Source organism: Micropterus salmoides, unplaced genomic scaffold (assembly GCF_014851395.1).
Source record: "Micropterus salmoides isolate LMB-PRFRI ecotype aquatic unplaced genomic scaffold, ASM1485139v1 Ms_hic_scaffold_20, whole genome shotgun sequence".
In the NCBI taxonomy this organism is placed as follows: domain Eukaryota; kingdom Metazoa; phylum Chordata; class Actinopteri; order Centrarchiformes; family Centrarchidae; genus Micropterus; species Micropterus salmoides.
The window spans coordinates 15,921,034-15,942,780 of NW_024041151.1; the positions used below are offsets into that span (position 1 = coordinate 15,921,034).

General features: G+C 39.1%; 1 protein-coding gene across 1 annotated transcript in view; it reads right to left on the minus strand.

Moving 5' to 3' along the window:
* Nucleotides 1–16,881: 16,881 nt before the first annotated feature.
* LOC119914348 (endoplasmic reticulum metallopeptidase 1-like) overlaps nt 16,882–21,747 on the minus strand; it is a 30,440-nt gene continuing 25,574 nt past the window's right edge. Inside the window, exon 15 of the mRNA XM_038733602.1 lies at nt 16,882–21,725. Within this exon, the coding sequence (XP_038589530.1) occupies nt 21,549–21,725 (177 nt within the window). The 3' untranslated portion in view covers nt 16,882–21,548. The remainder of the gene's footprint in view (nt 21,726–21,747) is intronic.

Genomic DNA, 21,747 nt, shown 5'->3' on the forward strand with positions numbered 1-21,747 from the left:
ATTCAGATGACAATTCAAACAGAATATAATGCAGTACTCAGCAGCTTGTTTTTTGCTTAAGAAACTTTTCTTGGATATGCATACTTGTTTCTTCTATATTTAAATGGCATTGTATGTTATCTTACTGTGTTAATAAACCATTCTTAAATTATTTTCATTCGTTTTTTTAAACATTTGTTTCAAGCCATTTTTCAGAACATATTTAACAAGTGCTTCAAAAAACGTGATGGAGACGTGTCCCCAGTATCCCCAGCGTAAATTACACCTATGAAATGAATCCAATATTTGTGCACTAAGAACTCTTAAGGGGTGAAATCAAAAATACTAACAAATTTTTCGGTATGTGTTGTTACAATTAGTTACACCTTGGCTAGATAAGTTACTGTAATTTAATGTGATTATTCATCCTGTTTGGTTTGTGCATCTTAAGGCTGTTTGAAATATATATAGTATTGGCTTGAAAGCAGCAGAGATAAGGAGTTGGGCTCGGTTTGTTTTTTCCTCGTCACAGGGATCGGCACATCTGGGTGATGTACGTTTAATGTGCGTTAGCATGTTGGATGTTTCCATTCACATAACGTTACCCTACAACAGCGGCGTAACATCCAGACACTGTCCACGTCTCATGCACAACTGTCTCTCCGCTGCTGTTGTAACATTCACTGACCAGGAACCTGCAGGCGGGTCTTTCAGCTCCGCCGTTTCATTAGCGCTCGTTAAAGTTAACGCATTTATTTAATCCTACGGACGGACAAGAACAAATTTAAGACCTTGGTAAACGAAATGTAATACTTTAATACTTTTAAGACCCTGCAGGTACCCTGTGCACTACAGGAAGTGCTGGGGGCAGTATTGCTTCCACCATCTGCCATGACTGCTTGACTGTAAGACTACTCACGAAGAAGAAGCATTCACGCGAGAAGCCTAAAGTAACGGAGAGAGGCCAACAGCAGAACGGCTTTTGTTTTTACAAGTTTTGTATGCTATTTAATCACTAAATACACTTTTGAGTGGCTTTGAGGCGACAAATCAACCGTGTAGAATTTGAATATTGGCCAAAGTTGATGGCGAATCGAAAATGTGCTCAAAACGTTTTCGGGGTTGAGAAGTTCCACAAGCCGCAGCGCGGTTAGACAGGTCGGCCAGTCCCGCCCACAGAGTGCCCTGGTCACAGTTAGTCAGACCACTGCAGCAGCAACAGAGGACAGGCAGTGTTTCTTCTACGATAATTTATTTGTGGCGGGCCGCCACAATATCAGCGCTGACCGCCACATTCCTCTACCTAAAACCTAAGCATTTTTGAAGTAGTATGAAAGGGGACTGTAAATAGACTTGCTCTTATTTTATATAGTTCCAAAGCAAAAATCTGTTAAACAGTTAAGTTTTAAAGTTTGCATAGAATCAGTGAATTATTGGAGGAGCCTACGCTGTCTTGTCATGCCTGGTATCCCCCTAGCGTTTATACTGGTGTTCATTCTGAATAGTAAACCTCGTTCACTTAATGGTAACGTTAGCTAGTTAGGCTGTGTGTTGGAGATCAGTGATTCACTTGAAAGATATTTAATTAGTTAAATGGTTTAATTAGAGTTAGGGGGTGACAAAAATAATTGTGATTGGTCAACTAATTGAATAAATTATTAACCCAATAGTCGAATACGAAAGTAGTCATTAGTTGCCGCCCTAATGCTGAGAATGATGAATAATGTTGAAGAAGACTAGCGACTGAGAACATATAGTCATTAGGAAAGTGTTTACTGAGGTAATAAATCAGCTGAGAAGTAGCCACATTTTCTCAGAGTTCTTTACGATCCAGTTTTAGAGAGAACCCAGAGGTTGCTGCATGATGGAGATTAGAGAAATAACATTTGACAACCTCTCGTCACATAACTACAACTCTGGATTGGACATCGGTGTGCGCCAAGAGCTGCAAAACAACTGCAGGATGTTGAGTTTTTTTTTTTTTTTTACCAAATGTTTTTTGTCGAGCCCCGATAATACTGAGTGATGTTTAGAAAAAATAAAAACTCTGTCTGTATTATTCCTCCTCCCCGCTGTTATTCACTGCCTGCAGGTAACATTACCTGGTAGAAGGAGAAGCGGCTGGTTTGTCTCAGCCACGAGCTGAATTTAGAACAATGTGCCAAATTTTAAGGCTGCAGACTTCTATTTCGCTCAGGGGTTTTCCTGGCTCAGAATGGGACTTCGGGGGGTGACTATGCGTACAGTAAAGGCAATGAGTTGTCATATGACCAAAACCTATACATCTTGTTATTTGACCATTTCATAAACAATATATCTCCACAACCTGGAGTAAAGGTATAAAAGTAAAGTAATGTTAGTATAATATATTTACATGTTACACTTGATTCTGATAATCTGCCTACAAATAGTTTAGTTGAGTCAGCTTTTCACAAATAAAACCTCTGATTGGCCTACACCACTGTGGTTAAGGTTTGATTAGTGCTAATGTTTGTGTATTATTTATAATTTCAGATAATAGTACAGTAATAGTACAGTAATATTAATTCCAGTTGGACAAAACAGCCGTTTCATTTTGTGGTTGTTTTCAGTCATTAAGTGCAAGACAAATGCTCTACAAGGTGGTTAGTCTCATTTGTTTATGCAAATAAAACCGTAGCAATAGAGAGCTGGCAGGAGTGAATGGGAACAGGTGAGTGTCACGTAGTGCCCAGAAAACCTGATCTGGAGAGGGCAGAGGAGAGTACAAAGAGTAAAATGTAAACGTGAGAGTTCCATGAATACTGGTACACTTCAAGCATAAACTGCTTTTCTTTTATACTGAGAGAAATAACAGGAAGTCATCACTCCTAGTAGCACAAGCTTCGTAGCGGAGCATTCAGGTGACAGCAGCTGATTTATCAATCCAGCGCCAGCTGCATGTGTTTAAAAAAAAAGCGTTGTGGGTGAGAGGAGAGGTGACTGCTGGAAGTCAAGACGTCGTATTTAAGTTTATTTTCTGCTTGCTCAAAAGCTGTTTGATTACTGACTATTAACACATATGGGGAATGTTTGAAACATTTCTTCACTTCTGATCATTTTGACCCTGGTGATTTTCCTTTGGCGCCAAAAATTTCTCTATGCAGGAAAAATCCTGATGATGTCAACAATGAATCACTGGACGATAACATTGATAGGCTACGTAATTAACAAGCTGGCATGCGGTGCACCTGCTGCTGTGAAAAAGGATCACAGGTGGAAATATCCAGAAAAATTACAAGTTCTGTGTCTTTATAAAACATAACCTACTGCTTATGGAGAAACTCAGGGGAAAGCCGGTGTGTTTGCAGTGAGAGACCAGAGGTAAAAGGTGTGAGTTAGTGCAGGGAGAAGTCGAGGCAGGCGCAAAGCATGTACATTTTGAAATAAAAAAAATAATGTCTTGGGGATTAAAACATGCTTGTAATGTAAGACGTAAAAATTTCTAAAAAAATAATTTTGGAATATTACCACATCTGTGAATACCAATAAAGTAAGATTGTGAATACACTACACTCAAAAGCTAAACTTGCTAAATAAGTCTACATACAGTAATGTAGAGGTGCTCCAATCAGTATTTTTTGGGCCAATCACCAATCACAGATTGCTGAAAGCAGTATCTGCCGATACAGATCACTGGGTCCATTTGAAGCCTTTTATTTATCCTATCGCATTATACAGTATATTTAATTAGTCCTAAAATCAATGTATTAAAATTAACAGATGATAAAGTATCACAAAATGACAACTGTTTATTTTATTGCCAGGAAACATATCGGCCGATAATGCCTTTAACTAGTTTGACCGGTGGTCACTAAAAAGGCCAATAAGAAAAGCCGTTCAGATGAGACAATACTCGCCAGACAAACTTTCAAGACAATCTGCTTCATGTTTACACCGGCACGCGCAAGGCCACTTGATGTGTGTTTCAGTTTTTAATATGGACAGAGATCAACTCTGATACGCAGCTGTGGACGGAGAAGATTGTATTTGTTATAAAACTGTTTTTGTTTTTTGTTTTCAAACGTAGTAGTGTGGATGTAGCTCCAAATTACTCCTCTCTACTCCTCATGTCAACCCTCCCATATTTTCCCTTACTCACCTAGTATCCTCCTGTTTAAATGTTTCCCAGTAAATCTCCTGATTCTTTAACCTTTATAAAATAAAAACCTGCTGGCACTATTTAAAATGATATAAAGCCTATAGCCTGTAAACCATATGAAATTATAATGAAAATAGTAACAGTATAAGATTGTACTTTTATTATTTAAATGACCCTTATTTTCAAATGTCATTGACAGTGAAGACTCCCCTCTGTAGCCCACTCTCCCTTAAACCCACAGAACCTGCCGGAGCTTTCCAGGACAAAAAGCGGCTACTTCAGAGTTTATCATCGACTCAAGATGCCTGTGCTCTCTCCTAAATATTTTGGCTACAGCTTTTTTTGTTGTTGTTGTTGCAGTTTTTATAGATGAAGTAAATTTATAACGATGCTGTTTGTACTTGTATTCCACAGGAAAGCTATATTTGTTCAAGCTATAAGATGTTCACAGGAACCAGGCAAAGGCTGCTATGGGCTGTGTTTGAAACGGGCTAAACTGCTGTCTCAGAAGGTGTTTAACAGGACAGCGAGGCATCGAGTGCTGTTCAAAATGGCTAAAACGATCCCTTCCGGTCTCCTGAGATGCCTTCAAGCTGCCCCAGTAATGGCCAGTTTTTAAGGCAGCATTAATGGTGACTTGATGCTGACTATTACCGATAAAGCAGCGTAGCTGCGGCCGCCGGACCTTTCGAAAGTTGGTCAAGATTGTCATCAAGAAGATGATGACAAATTAAAAAAAAATTTTAGTAGTTTTCTCGCTTTGATTTTTGAAAATCTAGCGTGAAATAAACACTGAACTATAATATGGCCCGTGACTGTAACAACCAAGTTTGTTCAGTATGATTTCTGAGGCGTCTGTTAGCCGTTTGGCTTTTCAATAGTTAGCTGATGCCAAGGCTAGCGTCTCCTTTGACAGCTAGAAGAGACGCAAGACGGCGTGCTAACGTCACACATTGCCGTAAGTGCTGCCCTAGAAGGCTGTTTGAAACTAACAGCTGCTCACTTGAAAGTGATGCCTTCTGAGGCAGCTGTCTATTACGGTATCAAGGCAACTGCCTTCTGTTCCATGGTTTAAATCTCTAAGACAGAGTGGAATTTGTTGCCCATTGTTTTGTGAAGTGTAACAAATTTTTTTTCGGTGGGGGGAAATCCTAGAGAAAACACTGACTTGATTGAAGAAAATAACCTTATAGTGAACGCAGGGTGAGTAAACTTTTAGCTTTTGTCTGTCTGACTTGCCAACATTGTGTAAACTGAAGCTCTCTGTGTTGGCTGCACTTGTAAAAACTCTACATGTTGTGGCGTGTGTGTCAGCAGAGTCTATTCATCCACTATACATGATAACACGTTACGCAGTTGAGTCAACCAACCAGCATATCTAGAAACGCTACAGACTCCTCCATATTTGTCAGTTCTTGGGCTCATTGCAGTTACTATCACTATCTTCTAAAGACTTATTTGTTTTCATGTAATTGTCCACGGGATCATTGTATTACCTCAGTTTTTCCCATACATAGGCTTTACTTGGGCGGGACGCCCAGGTAGATTAATTCAGCATGCAAACCAAACGCGAATTTAATCCACGCAACGCTCTCCTCACGGGGGTTTTATCGCTGTTCACACACAACGCGAATAAACCCGGAATAAACACAACTCACCGTTACTACAGCTGTATGATCCTAAAGTAAACAATTTGCTGTGATTAAATGGATCAAACTGATGCCGAAAGAACTACAATATGATGCAGATTTGTTAAACACATGAATTCATGCTTTGTCAGGTCTGTCAGCAGGACAACAACTATCATCTAAAATGTTTGTTTTCTGAATGGAGTTCGGATCGATCAGGGCTATGCTATCTTGGTCCCGGTAAAGTACAACGATAGCTGGAATAAAGTTGCATACACATTTTCTGAACTCACCAGGTAGTTTAACCTCCTCGCTTTCCTTTCTCCCAGCAATGTCCAGTGTTTGGTTTTTTTTTTTCAAAAGCTGGAGCGCTGTTCCCTGCTCCTCCCTGGCCTTCTCTACACAACGCTCGGAAGCTGTCTGTGACGTACGGACAATCTCAACATTGATTGGCTATCGCACTCAGCATCATGTGAATTTCTCGCTTGAGTAGAAAATCAACTCACACAAATTAGTTCGCTTCATCTTTGCACCACCCGACAGGAAATCGCGGCTCTACGCGTCTTTGCATTGACTTTGTACTACCTTTGGTAGACTGTGTGAGCTTAGAACAATGATCAGGCCTTACTCCCACGGGGTGTGGTGGTGATTTGCAGCGCAGGTGTGCCGAATTCTGCAGCCGTGAATTGCATACACCTCTCGTCTGTTACGCTTTAAAAGAGGTGGATGCAAATTTCGGCAGGTAGCCTACAACATCTGTTTTGCCGAATTATGCATTCACTTAAGGTTCTTTTAGGACACTGCTGTTCACATTGTTTGAACGCGGTTAACGCCAGATGTTTCAAGAAATGGTACTTGTGTAATAATAACGATTCTTAACGTTCATAAAAATATATACTGATCATTTAACTATTGATGAACCCCACAAAGAATAGTATAGCGTTTAAAAGCAGAACTTTAATGCACTTTCATACAATTCTCGGCAGGCATGCAAAATTCGGCATAACACCTGTGACGGTCGACTAATTTTTGGCACATTTTTACAATACCGTGATAATTGTGATAATTTCGGTCACTATAATCGTGATATGAAATTTTCATACCTGATCCACAACCAATAAGTGTGCTCATTAATTAAGGGTGCTCCGATCCGTCACCGATCAGTGTTTCCCCTAGGATGGAGTTGTAGCAGCAGAGGTGAAGCAAATTTTTTGTCTGACTATAAAACCAACACAACATGTCTCAGCAACATTGCTCTTGTGTCCATGAGCATGCGATGCACCTTAAAACTGCAGTGTTTTCCCAGTTTAATGTGAGCTTTAGATAAATGTTTTGGTGTTGGTCTTATATTCCAGAAACATACAAGCATTAACAAAGCAAGATTTAACTAGCTAACATGACTGCCAAACATTTTTGAAAGGGCTGTGAAAGAAAAGCAGTAAGGTAACACTACTTACTACTAAATAGTACATGAACTGTCCTATCTGTAATGATTCTGAGGTCATGTTAACAGTGATTTCCTGCCATTATAAGGTGGATAAAAGCGTCAGCTAAATGAATAAATGTAATGTAATACCTACAAAACAGTGTCACCTGTACTTAGTGTTAAGTACTAATGAGCAAGTTGATTTGAGCATTTAGCACAAGCCACCACTGTGCCTGAAGTACAGCCTCACAGAGGCTAATATGGCTGTAGACTCTTTATTATTTGTTATTTTATTGATTTCAACCAGAGGAAGCGTGGGGATTATATTTTAAAGAAGCTGTCAGAGCATGAAGCAAACCTCCACTGCCAGCCCTTTATTACTTACTCATTGCACCAATGGAAGGGTAATGTATGTGTGTGTCCTGTATATTTTAATGGAGTACATATTTTGCATTTACTTTTTGTAACTTAAAACATTGGTGGTTCTGAGATATAAGTTATAAGTTAGGTTTGACTGATCCATCTGACCTCTGACTCCTTGGCACCCTCAGGTTGTACCCGGAGTCCAGCAGCGGGGTGACGGGGTGGTGGGTCTGATCCGAGCCTTCTTGGCTGCAGGGGTGTATGCGTCTCTTTGTGGCTTGTACTGATAGCTGCCTCCAAACTGTTCACACACAACTTGTACACAGCCCTTCTCAACGGGACCAAAGCTAGTGCAGCTCTGACGGAAGCCATGAAGACCCTGCAGAGAAGCAAGCACTTTTCACACCCCTCCAACTAGGCTGGTGAGCAATCAACCCTGGACACAAACACTCAGGGTCCACTTTAAATACCTTTGTTTAGTTCAGTTTCAGCAACAAAAATCTTTGTCCATCCGTCATTAATGGTTCGAACAGCAACACCCAGTGCCAAGTGAAGTTAATTTTTACAGGAACTGTCTGATATACTACAGTAATTATATACAATATCACTCCACAAAGAGGCCTTTGGCTCGATATCACAAGCTGTCTGTAATTTTTGATATCAGCTCATCATAGCTGGTAGCTCCTGCTTACCCAGTTCAATATGATTCTGAGGTCATGTTTACAGTGTTTTCCTGCTATTATAAGGTGGTGAGGCTCAAAACTGCTTGGTGCTGCGCAATGAATATAAAATCATTGTGGAGAGTATCAAAAGTAACCAGATGAATTTTCCCAGATCTAATGGTTATAATTCAACCCCAGTAGACTTATTGAGCAAGTTTAGCTTTTGTGGTGTAGTATATTCCAAATCTGCTCTAGATTTTGCTACCTATTCACAGATGTGGTAATAACAATGTTCCAAAATTATGTGGAATTGCATATTTCTTTGGAAAACATATTTTCTTGGGGGAGGACCCCCAATACCCCCGACAAAAATACCATCTTAATTTCTTACATTATACCACTCTGTGAAAGTATGTTTTAATCCCCACAGACATTATTTCTATTGTTATTTGTAAATGTACCTGCTTTGCGCCTGCCTCGACTTCTCCCAGTACTCACTCACACACACCTTTACCTCTGGTCTCTCACTGCAAACACACCGGCTTTCCCTGCTTCCCTCTGTCTCCATGTCTGCTCCCCTGAGTTTATCCATCAGCAGTAGGTTATTTTTTATAAAGTCACCGAAAAGACACAGAACTCTTTTTTTTCCCCCCACCGGTGAGCCATTTTTCACGTCAGCAGGTGCACTGCATGGCAGCTTGTTAATTACGTAGCTTATCGATGTCATGTCATGTTTCATTGTTGACATCTTCCATGCCAATTTTGTAGACATCACTCTACCCTAATTTGAATACATTGATGTACTCTGTAAGTAATTTTGTGACTGCATTTCCTTTGTGCATTTCTTTTTTAAAGTTGTGATATAGGTCTTAAATTTCATTCATAATGGTCTTCAAAAGGTCTTTAAAAGTCTTTTGTATTTGACCAGGTGAAACCTGCAGAAACCTTGATATTGTTCCATTACCTCGTCTACCTGACTTAACAATTTACATAGTGTGGGACACCTTATTTTAAACAATCTTTATTAGCTATCTTTATTTGCTTATGATTCCATAAAACTACACATTTAAAGCTCCCTTTTATATTATTTAAGTAAAAGTGCAGCTGATGGAATAAAATTATGCAGTCACTTTTTCCACAAAACAAAGTAAAGGAAGTAGTAAAAGGAAATTTTATTTAGCTCAAGATTCAAGTTATCACTTAACACCAAAAAATCTGGAACTAGAGAATGTTCAACATTATTGCAAACAAGAATGAAAACAAATTGATTATCTAAATTGTTGCTGGTTAATTATCTGATCAAGCAGTCAGTTACTTTGTCTAGCAGCTTTATGCAAGATGTGCCTTATTTTGTGTCTGTTAAATGTAGAAATGACAGAAGATGTTGTGAGAAGATGATACTAATAAAGAGAACCTGAATTGTAATAATGGAGTTGTATTTGTATTTTTGAGGACTTCTATCTGAAAATGGGCATTTTGTAAATTTTACTAGTATAAATTTTGTTGAGTGAGTTCCCATTAGTATTTGAGTCTAGCACAATTCATTTTTTTGAGTAGATTTCCCTCAGAGTACAAGTTGTGCAAAATTACATTTATTAAGTGGAATTTAATTCAATGTAATTTAGTATGCGGAAATTAAAGGTTTTTAAAAAATTTATTATATTTAAGTTAAGGTTGACTCAAAGACTCAAAAATATTATTACCACTACTTAAAAAGTATGAGGCAATCAGTTTCCACAAATATTTTGAGTAATCTGAACTTATTCGGGTTTACAGTGTTGGTGTGTTATCAATTTTGACAGTTTTTATTTCCACATGGGTAGCTGTGTGCTAATTGAGCTCACCCTATGCCTATATAAGAAAGCACTAAACAATTGGTTGCACTGTAACGAATTGACTGTAGAATTTACAGTAAATACCTGGCAAAATTGCCAATAATGTATTATTATATAATAATTACAGTATATTACAGGATATATTTTACAGGTTTTTGCTGTATATAAATTACAGCAAGTCATTGTTATTTTTGTAATAAAACAGCAATTAATTGTAATCTAATTTACAACATCTGTCACGATGCTGTCCTGAGCTGGTCTGGATTATATTATTTTGGCCATGTCTTCTCTGTGTTTTGATTTTGGCTCCTCTGTGTCTGGGTTTCAGTCCTGTCTGTGTGTCTTGTTGGGGAGTCTGGGTTTTTGTTCCATGTCTTTGTTCCCAGTCCTGTGCCTTAGTTCATGTCGTATTTGCTTCTAGTTCTTTCTCTGCATCATTTTGGTTTAGTCTGCTCGGTACTCTGTGTTCTAGTTCTGTGTTCTCGTTTAGGTTTGGTCTGTTATGATCCCTGTGTTATAGTTGGTCGGTGTTTGTCTGTTTACATGAATTTCTGTTATTGTCTGAGTTAGATACTTGTCTGGTATTTTGTTACATGTGTTCTGTCTGTGTTGGTTATTATTTTGCCCCCATGTCTGCCTGTCAAGTGTTCCGTCTGCCTCTCTCTCTGTTGCCCCCTGTTGTCTCTGCCTGCCTCTCTCTCTGTTTTCCCTGCTGTCTCTCTGCGTTGTTGCCCTGTGTTGTTCCCGCCCGGCTCGTTAGTCCCTGTGTGTATATGTACCTGGTGTTTCTGTTTAGTCCTTGTTGCATGTTTGCTCAGTTGGCTGTTGTATGTACTACCAGTTGCTGCTTTTTTGGATGTAACCAGTTCCTGTACCCGTGAGTTCTGTTCATGCCTGTTTGTCGTGCTTGGGATAAATAAACCCTGGAACTCAATCTCAGCTCACAGTGTCTTGCGTTTGGGCTCTCACCCCTTCTGCACACCCAGCAATCCTGACAACATCTTGTATTCTGTCCAAATTACATACAGTAAATTAAATAGCTGTTAAAACATCATAATACAATATGTTGCTGTAGAATTCCTTTTACAGTTAGATTTTGTTATTTGCCTAATAAACATTGTATTAGATAATGTACACCTTTCAAATAAAACTAAAATCAGCACTGCAACGCAACATTTACAGAAATTCAGTAAAATTTTTCAGCTATGTCAGGTGCTTGTACTCACAGCCACACAAGTTATTACATGCAAGTAACAATCTTTTTATACACAGTCTTTGGTAACAAGGTACATTTAAAAAAAGAGAGAGCAGCCGAAACAGTCCCTTCACTCCTAGTTTCAAAACCACAAGAATGACAACTACCAACAAAAAACACTATATTCTAAGCACACGTTTTAAAAAAACAAAAAAAAAAATCATAAAGTAACATTTGTATGTCAAACAAATAAAAAAATTTATTAGCAATATTTAACAAAACTCTCTTCACCGCCATGCATCAAGGGAATTCTGTGGGACAGACCCTATTATATATCACCCCACACTCACACAAGCATTGACTAGAATGGCTGCGATCAGCTCCGGCGGCCCGTGACAAAGACAGACTCACTGTACTTTCCAAGTGAGTCCAGGGTAATGTAATCTTGGTACAAATGATTTGGTAGCAGGTGGGCCCTGTGATGAAGCTCCGCCCCCACTGTGATGAGAGTCTAGCTCCGCCCCCGCTCAGGAAGAACTCCTCTTTCAAGCCACCTTTTGCAACTTAATCCGATATCAACAGCCTTTAACTGTAATATTGATTATCTACAGTTAAAACAGTTTGCCTGTAATTTTACAATATGTTACTGTGGGAAAATTCTGTCAACAATTGTAGTTATTTTGAATAATGCATCCATAATGCATTGCGATTTACAGTTAACCTTTGTAAAATATTACTGTAAATTTTTACTGTATAGAAACTACAGCAATTTGTTACAGTGTGCAAAGAGACATGACACTGTTTGGAAGAACGCTGTTAACAAAAATGGAAATATCTAGGCTGATTAAAGCAATAGATTTTGAAACCATGAACGGGGTATTGAAAGTGAAATGGCTTCAATCATTTCTAAAGAATGGTGAGGAGATATGGTTATCTCTAACTTCGCTTGTGTTCAAGAAATTGGGAGCCTAATTTCAGAACATAATTTCAGTCAGATTAAGCATTATTCATGGATGACTGGATGAAGAAACGAATACGGTCAATTGTGCATCTGTTGGATGAAAATGGTAATACACTTAGATTGGATGACTTTCCATGGAAAAAAACCTAAGGTGACACAAAACACTCCATTGGCATTTATTCAGTTAGGCTAATTAAAAGCAATCTACAAAATACACCTAAATTACAAGATATAAATACTATGTTGACTTTTTTACAGCAAAAAACCCCACAATACATTTCTGAGGCAATATCTGATAATGGTGTAACAAGGAGGACTCTTGACCTCAGTAATAATGGAAAAACTGAAATATTGGCTATTAGAAGAAAATATCTAAAATTTCCACTTCTTCCTAAACACAAAGGAATACATTAAAATTGTAAATAAGATTTATCCCTCAAACAGATTACTTAAAACAAGATTCAAGTTTGATGTAGGTTACTGCCACCTATGCAATTCAACGGAGCACGTCTTTATATATGTGACAATGAGACGTTTATGGAGATCCTTACACAATTGACTAAGCTCCAAACTCATAAATATAGAATGTTTTTGCTTTTCTGTCCAATTTGGTGTAATCTTAAATAACAAACTACATGAGTTTCTAATTAATATTATCATTATTATATATACAAAGTGTTGCTTTGCTAAATCCCCCCATCATAGCATGCTCTTAAAAATATAATATATTTTTAATATAACATATTAAAAAATGGAATTGTTTGTTCTAGCCCCCTGCCTAGTTCCTTTATTATCTCTTCAATCCTGTTGCTTTTATTTGTCCTGTTGAAAACAACATTGTGTTTTACTGCTCTTAAAATGGTTGTATCAGAACTGGAGGCCTATAACACACTCTTGGGGGGGGGGGAAGACAAGATATCCAGATATGATCATTGAACCCCTACGGGGATGAGCTCAGCCCCGTAGGTAATTACACCATGTGCTTTTAAATACCTCCCAGACCTCGTTTTTAAGAGCTTGAATAGGGGAGACCAGGAATAGTTGTAACATGGGGGAGAGTTGTAACAATGCCAATTTGACCAATTAGAGATAAGATAGGAGTTATGTGATCATTTCAGTATTTACCTACTTTCTCCCCGATCAGGCATGGTGGTTGTCAAGGCTGGAAACAGGCACATTCAGAATATATAGAGAAAAAACAGATTTTGAGGTCAGAAAATAATTTTTTTGACGAAGGCTGTATTTTGTTTACCATCTATTCTATTGCAGATAAAATTGTTTGATTAATATTAGATTGAAATGTAGTTTCTTAGGCAACATGTGATGCATTTTTTTACTTTCTAATTTCAAACCACTATGTCAATACAACTAGCTAAACATTGGCTGGCAGGGGTGTGGTGGGTAGTAACACTTCTTTAAAAAGTGTCACAACCATCCCCTATACATAAAACTAGGGACTTTCTTGATTTTAATATTTTCAGATTGCCCTTTGCAATCTGGGCCCACCAAACCTGCACTCCAGGCTTACCAGCATTCAGTTGTCAGCATTGTGACCAGTACTCCCCATTCACATGTTGGCGTGTGTATCAACAGTCAATCTTTTCCATTCTCCGTCTGCGCTGGTGGCGAATGCAAGAAGTGTAACAGCTTGTGAGAAGTACCGGTGTGCAAAAGAAAGTCCTGGTACACCACGTACCGGTGAGTACGGTCCACTTCAAGCACTGTGACTCTGATTAAAATATACACAAATTGACACACACAGAAACAGACCTCTTTTTTGTTAGACATAAGGATGTAAAAATACGTTCTTTAATTAAGTACATTGTAGCAGTATACTGTTAAGTAAGTTTATTCTATAGGCTGGATAAATTTTGAAAAACATACATGTCATCAGACATAGTCTGTTACAGTGAGAGAGAAACATTTTTATTTTATATCACTACCTTTTTTTGTTTGTTTTTGAAGCATATCATATAGTGGGGCATGTATTTTGCTTCTTTTGTCTTATTGTTACACCTTACCCAGTATTACCCCGGTATTGGGATAAGTTGTAACAAGGGAACACAATGCATTTGAAATCAACTCACGAGGTCTGTGATATTCTTGTAGAGGATTGAATTGGTCCCATTTGTAGTGAACAGATGTGGGTACTTTGTATAAAAGTTTGAGATTTCTGGCTAAAAAAAAATCAGCCGATTATGGTTACTGAAGCAAAAAGTGTTACAACCATCCCCAGTCTCCTCTACGGAGTTGGGCAGTGCAGAGAGCCTACTAAAACGAATGAAAATATTGAGTATTTCATTCATTACCTGGGTAAATAACCAAATGAGCTACTGAGAATATACAGGGAACAGAGGCTGGAAACCAAAATGCATGTCAGGACACTGAGGAGAAACTGTTATATAATTTCTTCAAGAAAGCAGGGCCCAAATCCACATGGACCCTGACAGATTCAGTGACAATCATTGACAGCCTGCATAAAAAATATGGGAAGAGCTCAATCGTGTAGGTTATGATTATGAAATTACCTCAGAGACCCTTCAATACCACACCGAGCTTGTGTTCAAGACCGTGCGCAAGGAATGGGGCAGAGCGCATGCTGAAGTCCACGTGTTCAGAAGAGTTTGCCTCCTTAATTCTTGGCTATTTTATACATTTCCTAAATCAGTGGTTCTCAAATTTTTTCATGTCAAGGACCCCTAAACTGACACAAATTAGACCACGGACCCCCATTTGATAAGATTTTGTCCCAGGATTGCCCATCTGATAGGATTCTGGCTTTTAGATATTTTATTCCAGAAAGTGTATGAAATCCATGACCAAAATAGTTCAGTCACTATGTTACTTATGGAAGGAATTATAGTGAAAATAAATGATTCCCCTTTTTGCTGGTGACCCGCTGGAACCCCCTCAAGGACTCCTGGGGGAGCCCATCACTGTTTGAAAAGATATGAGAAGAGCTGAGGTGGTGATGGGGATGTGGATAAGACACATGCCTTTAGTGTGAGAGACCTGAGTTCAAATCCACTGTGAGACACCAAGGTGTCCCTGAGCAAGACACTTAACTCTAGTTGCTCCAGAGGCGTGCGACCTCTGACATATATAGCAATTGTAAGTTGCGTTGGATAAGAGAGTCAACTAAATGTAATGGGTCATGTAAATTATGATGAATTAGACCCACAGATTCCTATAAACCACGCTGAGGACATTTTGAAGTCCCTGTAGAGGTGGGTTAGTGCAGTGATGCTGCTCATTTGCACACGTTTAGAATACCCACTGATTGACCAGTGCATTTCATATGTCACCGGAGTATGCCAGAAAGAACCGCAGGTCCATCTGCAGGTTCTTCTCCTCTTTGGGCAAAGCCATTGCTGCACCCTTTGCAATGCTGTTTAATGGTTAAAAAATGTAGGCCCTAACATATCATTTAAAGTTTTAAGTAGGAGTTTACCTGGTTGTGGTACAGGACTTGAGTTCTCATAGCTACCTCCATGGTGCGACTCATAGCTAGAAGGCGAGTGCTGGATTCCCGGAGTTTGTGTCGTCCAATTATGGTGGTGTGGGTTTTCTCTGGGTGCTCCAGTTAGTCCCACATTCTTCAAAATCACACAGTAATTGGGAAGCAATTGGCTCTAAATTTCCGCACTAATGAAATATGTCTAATGGTTAAACAATGCAACACATAACTGAATAAAAGTGTTCAAATTTGAATTTCTCCTGATCTGTCTTTTCATGTGTAAATAACTGAACTCCAACTGAAGTTCTGCTGGTTCAGTTTTACTCAAGTCAAAATACAAAGAAAGGATCTTCTGCAGTGTTTTTTATGTGAAATTCACCTGTCTGGGCACTGAAGTTATAGAGATGGCCAAAAATAGTACAAAAGTTAAGATTGCAATAATTCAGAATATACCATACAGTAATAGTACAGTACTTAATTTTGAATCTGGCTGGGTAGGTACACTGTGGACAGCCTAAGGCACGCACCTGTGCAATACCCATGCTGTCTGATCAGCATCTTGATATGCCACACCTGTGAGGTGGATGGATTATCTCAACAAAGGAGTAGTGCTCACTAACACAGATTTTTGACAGATTTGTGAACAATATTTGAGAGAAATAGGCCTTTTGTGTACATAGAGAACATCTTAGATCTTTGAGTTCAGCTCATGATGAATGGGAGCAAAAACAAAAGTGTTGTGTTTATAATTTTGTTCAGTGTAAAATCAGATGTCAGGCAGTCAAAAGTATGTGTGTTTTCAAAATTACATGAGACAACTACAATTACGGAGGAGACCAAACCGCTGCATCAGTCTAACTGCTGAATTATTTAACCATCAAAAAGAACGGTGTTGAGCGTCATTACTACAAACTTCGTATTGGATAGCTCAGTTGGTATTGTGCTGGTCTTCCAACCAACACTTATCTGTGGGGTGTCGATAGAGCAGTGGATGAGACATGCCTTTGGTGTGGACAAAGGACAAGACACTTAACCCCTAGTTTCTCCAGAGGAGTGCGGCCTCTGACATATATAGCAATTGTAAGTTGCTTTGGATAAAAGCGTCAGCTAAATTAATAACTATTATGTAATGTATATGCCAAACAGGCAAAACTGCAATAACAAAGAGGTACAGTGGTCACAAATTGAAAGTAGTCAGTAGTCAAGTCGTCAGATTTTGACTGACACTGCAATACAACCTCAGAAGCAAACAACGTTAATGTAAAGAACATTTTAATTGCTGTAAGTCCTAATTTGATTCAACCTTTTTGTATAATGTAAAATCATCCTGTCCATTCAACAGATGGACACCCTGTAACCAGATCAGTCCAAACTGCAGCAGTCCTATCAATCACTTAATTCCAATTGACAAATATGCAATTTAAAAAAACAACAAAAAACAACATTTTGACAGAAAAAAAGTGTTAAATCAATCATGAAAAAGAACCAAATGATCTGTCCTGTTCAAAAAAAGAAATCTAAATGTAACCTTCAGGACAAAAACTGAACAACTAGGCCTAGATAGTGTTGGTCAAAACACAGTTCAGGTAATGATAACGAAACTGACAAATAAAAATAAAAAAGGACATTCATCAACAACAGGCGTTAAGACATTTCAACATGTATCCCAGAAGAGATTTCAGCTAAACTGTTAATTTCCCAAGCTGATATTAACATTTGTGTGCATGAGTGACGGTTACACGTGACGAAGATAAAGCTACGTCCATGTATGAGTTTACTCTGAACAACAAAAAAACACTGTGCAGCGCTTGGTCAGCCACTCAGTCTAAACTAAGTTATTAATACATTAGATTCTGCCGACAAGTGACTATTTAAATTCACTTTATCCTACAAGGAGTTTGTTTTCTCTCTCTGTTAAGCTCTCTAGCAGCACTCGACGTACGCTTTAGTCTAACAGTAGGAGCACCACCTCCTCCGATTCCATGCTTTTCAAACATACCAAAACAGAGTTTTAGAAAAATAGTAAGTTACATTTGTTAATAAAACTTGTTCTCCCAAAGACACACTGCATATCAATCATTTTATTTAGATCTTCTTCTGTTACTTAAAGCAGCACGTGCACAACAGTGTGTGTGTGGGTTTCTTTTCCTGAAGGTCTTTTTCAAATACATGCTTGTTTCAGCTGCAATAACAGATTCTCATCATTAGATGTTCAATCAAAGAACAAAAGATACGACAATTCAGAAGCCCCGATTCCTTTTTTTCTGTCCACAGTAAAGTAAAAACGTTCATGTTGTGAAAAGATAAACACATTCAAGGTTCAGATTTCCAAGCACTGCTGTGCTGTGCAGACCAGGTTACGGTGAGGTTAATACGAGCAACTTTAAAGCCTGACACGCTGTGAGTCAGCCAAAAAGAGAAACACATAATTTCCTGCTTCATTAACAACAGGGTTAATTAATTATCCATGCCCTACTGATGGACTACAAAACCTAAATACAATTAGTTGAAACCTCAGACAGCGAGCAAGGTGCTCTTGCTGACTTATGACTGTGTGGAAAAGAAATGATTAAATATGGATAAAAAGGACCATACTCATGTTTTAACACATTTACATTATAGCCAACTATTTTTCCTAATTTATTTTTCTGTTTTTTTCCCTCGATCACAACATGCAAATCAAACCTGAACAAATCCAAACAAGTATGCTGCTTTCACCGTTTGTTACAGAAGGTTATGTGAAGTACGTATAATCGGTCTTAAATAGCAAAAATGTACCAAAATCACAGGTTTGGTCCTTTAAGATGAATTTCTTCTTTGCGTCTTACAGTCTGATTTAAATTCAAGGGACACTGAGGCCAGACATGTCTTTATGCTCCTGTCAGCTGATGAAGATCATTTGGATAAAGAAAAAAACCAAACACATCGCCCTAAGGTCCACTCAGCAGCAGCTCTATATCACAACATCTTCCTCAGCAGATCGTTTTTGTTCATGCTTAGAAACAAGATTGAAACAGCAAAAAGAATTAACTTTCAACTTTTACTCTCAATTTATAAGCTGGCATGGCCAAGAAATCAGAAACTTTTTGAACATCTACATTTCCATGACAAACTAGTCAACTCCACGTGCTGATCATGATCATGAGATACAGTCGAAAGCTCCAGAATGGCTTCTGAGTGGACCTTGTAGTGAGATTATGCACAAACAAATGAGCATTGTGGGACAATCTGTTTTCAACTTGCCAAGAAGTGTTGAAGGCTGTGATGGTTTTTAGGTTTAAACTTTCCAACAGACAACAATTCACATACAGACAATATGGATCACTACCACACGTCACCAGGTGCAACACAAAGTGGACAAAAGATGGTTCTACTTAAGTTGATCTTCCAAGAGAAATCAATCTCAAGTAACTGACAACCTGATTCCACTTATGATTACATATAGGGGGAGTCAAGTCAGAGTGGTACTGAAGGCAGGGAGACGACAGTTGTCCTGATTTTCTGATAACACAGCTATGAGATTCAATAGGCTGTGGAAACCTCTTCGGATAGATCAATAAATATCCACTTTGCTAGCAGAAAACAGAGGTGAACATGATGATGCTTTATAACCCATCAAAGTAATCTCTCTCTCTAACCAAATCATTTAAATCTTTCAAACAACAACATTCATGTCTTTAACATTTACAACAACATTAACAGCTGTTATCTTGATGTCGGACACGGTTGTGATCACTGTGGAGGTAGTGGTGATACTGAAGGGGCCAGTATACTCCGTCAGAAGTGCTTGTCGGACGGTTGAATAGTTTCAGAAACTCCCTCTCCCGGGTCAAATTTCTGTAACTTTCTGAAACAGACGATCCGACATTCACACCCACTTCACGTGGTGATTGGCCAGCTGTGTGGAGGTCAGAAAGGGGACAGGGATTTAACTTCTTTCTCCAGCTCTCTTTTTTTCATTCTTGGCACAACTCATTTCTCATGGGAACAACAAAGTGCAACACTATGGACGTCCTCCAGATGAGACTGTATAAAGATGTGCCCTGTTATCCCCCATTTTAAACCACATCACCCCTCCCCCTCTCTGTGATGGCTGTTTTGATGTGTGAGGACGACGCATCGTACAAACCACTTCTTTTCAAGTATAACCCGGCCCTAACTGTAACATGCCATGTCATATAAACTGGACTGAGTTTGTGATACTTAGGCTCAAGACAAAAGAAGCTGCAGCTCCACATCGGTGAAATATAAGATTAGCAACACATCACAAAAATGAGTGGTTATAGCTTATAGTTAACACTTTAAGCTGGTTGCATCAGCACCAATGCATAATTATACATTTCTAAGACACATTTTAGCACAACTTGGAGAGAATGGAAATGAAATGCTGAGCGCAGTGCAACTCCTCACTGGGTCTATAATTAGCCATATGTTTCTCAGATGAAACGCGGAGTCAAATAGCAGGGTCAGCTAACTCACAAGCTCCATTCACACTTCACTAAAGAATTACTGTCTACAGCAGAGATTATTTGTTTTTTTTTGTTTTGATGTGATTTTAGTGGTTCAATTGACTGAAGATGCATCAAGGTCTGATTAACTCTGATTAGGTTTGATTATCTTGGTCTGCAGCCAAGATGTACATTTACTGTCCATGACTCGATACCTTCTTTTAGGTCTGCAACTGACAATTGTTTTCTTGATCAATTTTCTTCCCATAATCAAGTCTTAAGATGTTTTTGTCCGACAAACTAAAACAATTAATCGAACAATAAAATAGTTGCAGGTTATTTTCTTTTGATCAACTTATTGATAAATGAATCACTGTGTCTCTACTTTCTTTCATCGCAAGAAGATATTCATTGGTGCTGCTGGAGAACGCCCGTAGCAAGAGCAGAAGTGAAGTTTGAAAACATGTACAAATACTATTACAGTTACAATTACACAAGCCCAAAGTTACACATCAGAGGGAAAACTCAGACCTCAAAATATGCCCTCAGCGCAAAATCTTCATGAAGGCTACTCCTTTAAAGAGGACATGTTGACATTGTACATTTTAGCCATCTGTTTAATTTAACAGGCACAGTTTTCTGCATCTGCATGCCAGCGTCTCTGACAATTCAAGAAGATTTTTGGCATTCTTAAATGAAACACAGGGGAACGACCTGCGGCTTAATCAGTGGTGTTAATGAGGAATGATAGTGAGAAATTTCACAGTTAACTGATGAGCTAATACAAAAACTATTTTCTCATAGTATGTAGTAGTGTGTGTTTGTGAAAAGCGACTTTGAAGATGTCAACGTTTCCAGTTAAAGTCGGCGGTAGGATAAAAAAAAAAGAAAACTTCTTTCCCCTTCCCAAACAGATCCATCAGTATGTTACTACACCTACAGTGCAGAATGCGGGTGTGTGATTTTCGCAGAGGACGCCAGAGGACCACTCGGGCCACTCGAGTGGTTTGCAGATGAAGAGGGAGCAGGGGAGGTAGCCATGTGACATTTTTCATACAGGCTGTTAGCATGTTAGAATGAGAGGGAGTGAGCAAGGGGGAAAGTGAGGAGGAGTGTGAGTAAAGCAAAGGCACAACAAATTGAGTACAAAATAAATCATAACCCCTTTGTTTCATTATCCCCGGGGTGAGCATGAGGTTTGTGATGGCCGTTGGACAGTGAGTTAGTCAGTCTGTAAGCTTTTGGATCAGCCTACCTCTGGCAGGCACCTTCCTGCTTGGTTAGCTACTAAGCCTACTGACACAGTGATGGGGGTTCTCTCAGGCAGGCTGGGAGGGTGTGTGTGTGTGTTTGTGTCAGAGTGAAAAGGCAGCAGGGCTGGTCCTCAGTATTATTCCTTTGAAATGATCTGTCTGTCTCCGGGCCCCTGCAGTCCTCAGCTCTTCTCAGTGTCAGCCTCTGATGTGTGGCGCCCTCAGTATCGGTACATGTCGTAGGTACTGACCCAAGACGAAGGAAAAGCCCATGCGGGGAACCTACGGAGGATTTCCTCCAGTTGAGCAGTCCTCTGGTCTTGCCCAAAGAAATAGTGGGAGGAGATGGCAACAGAGATCATCCCCTCGGGGCCTGATGGGTCCGGGTCCCTGGGAGGCTGGCAGAGGGAGAGAAAGAAA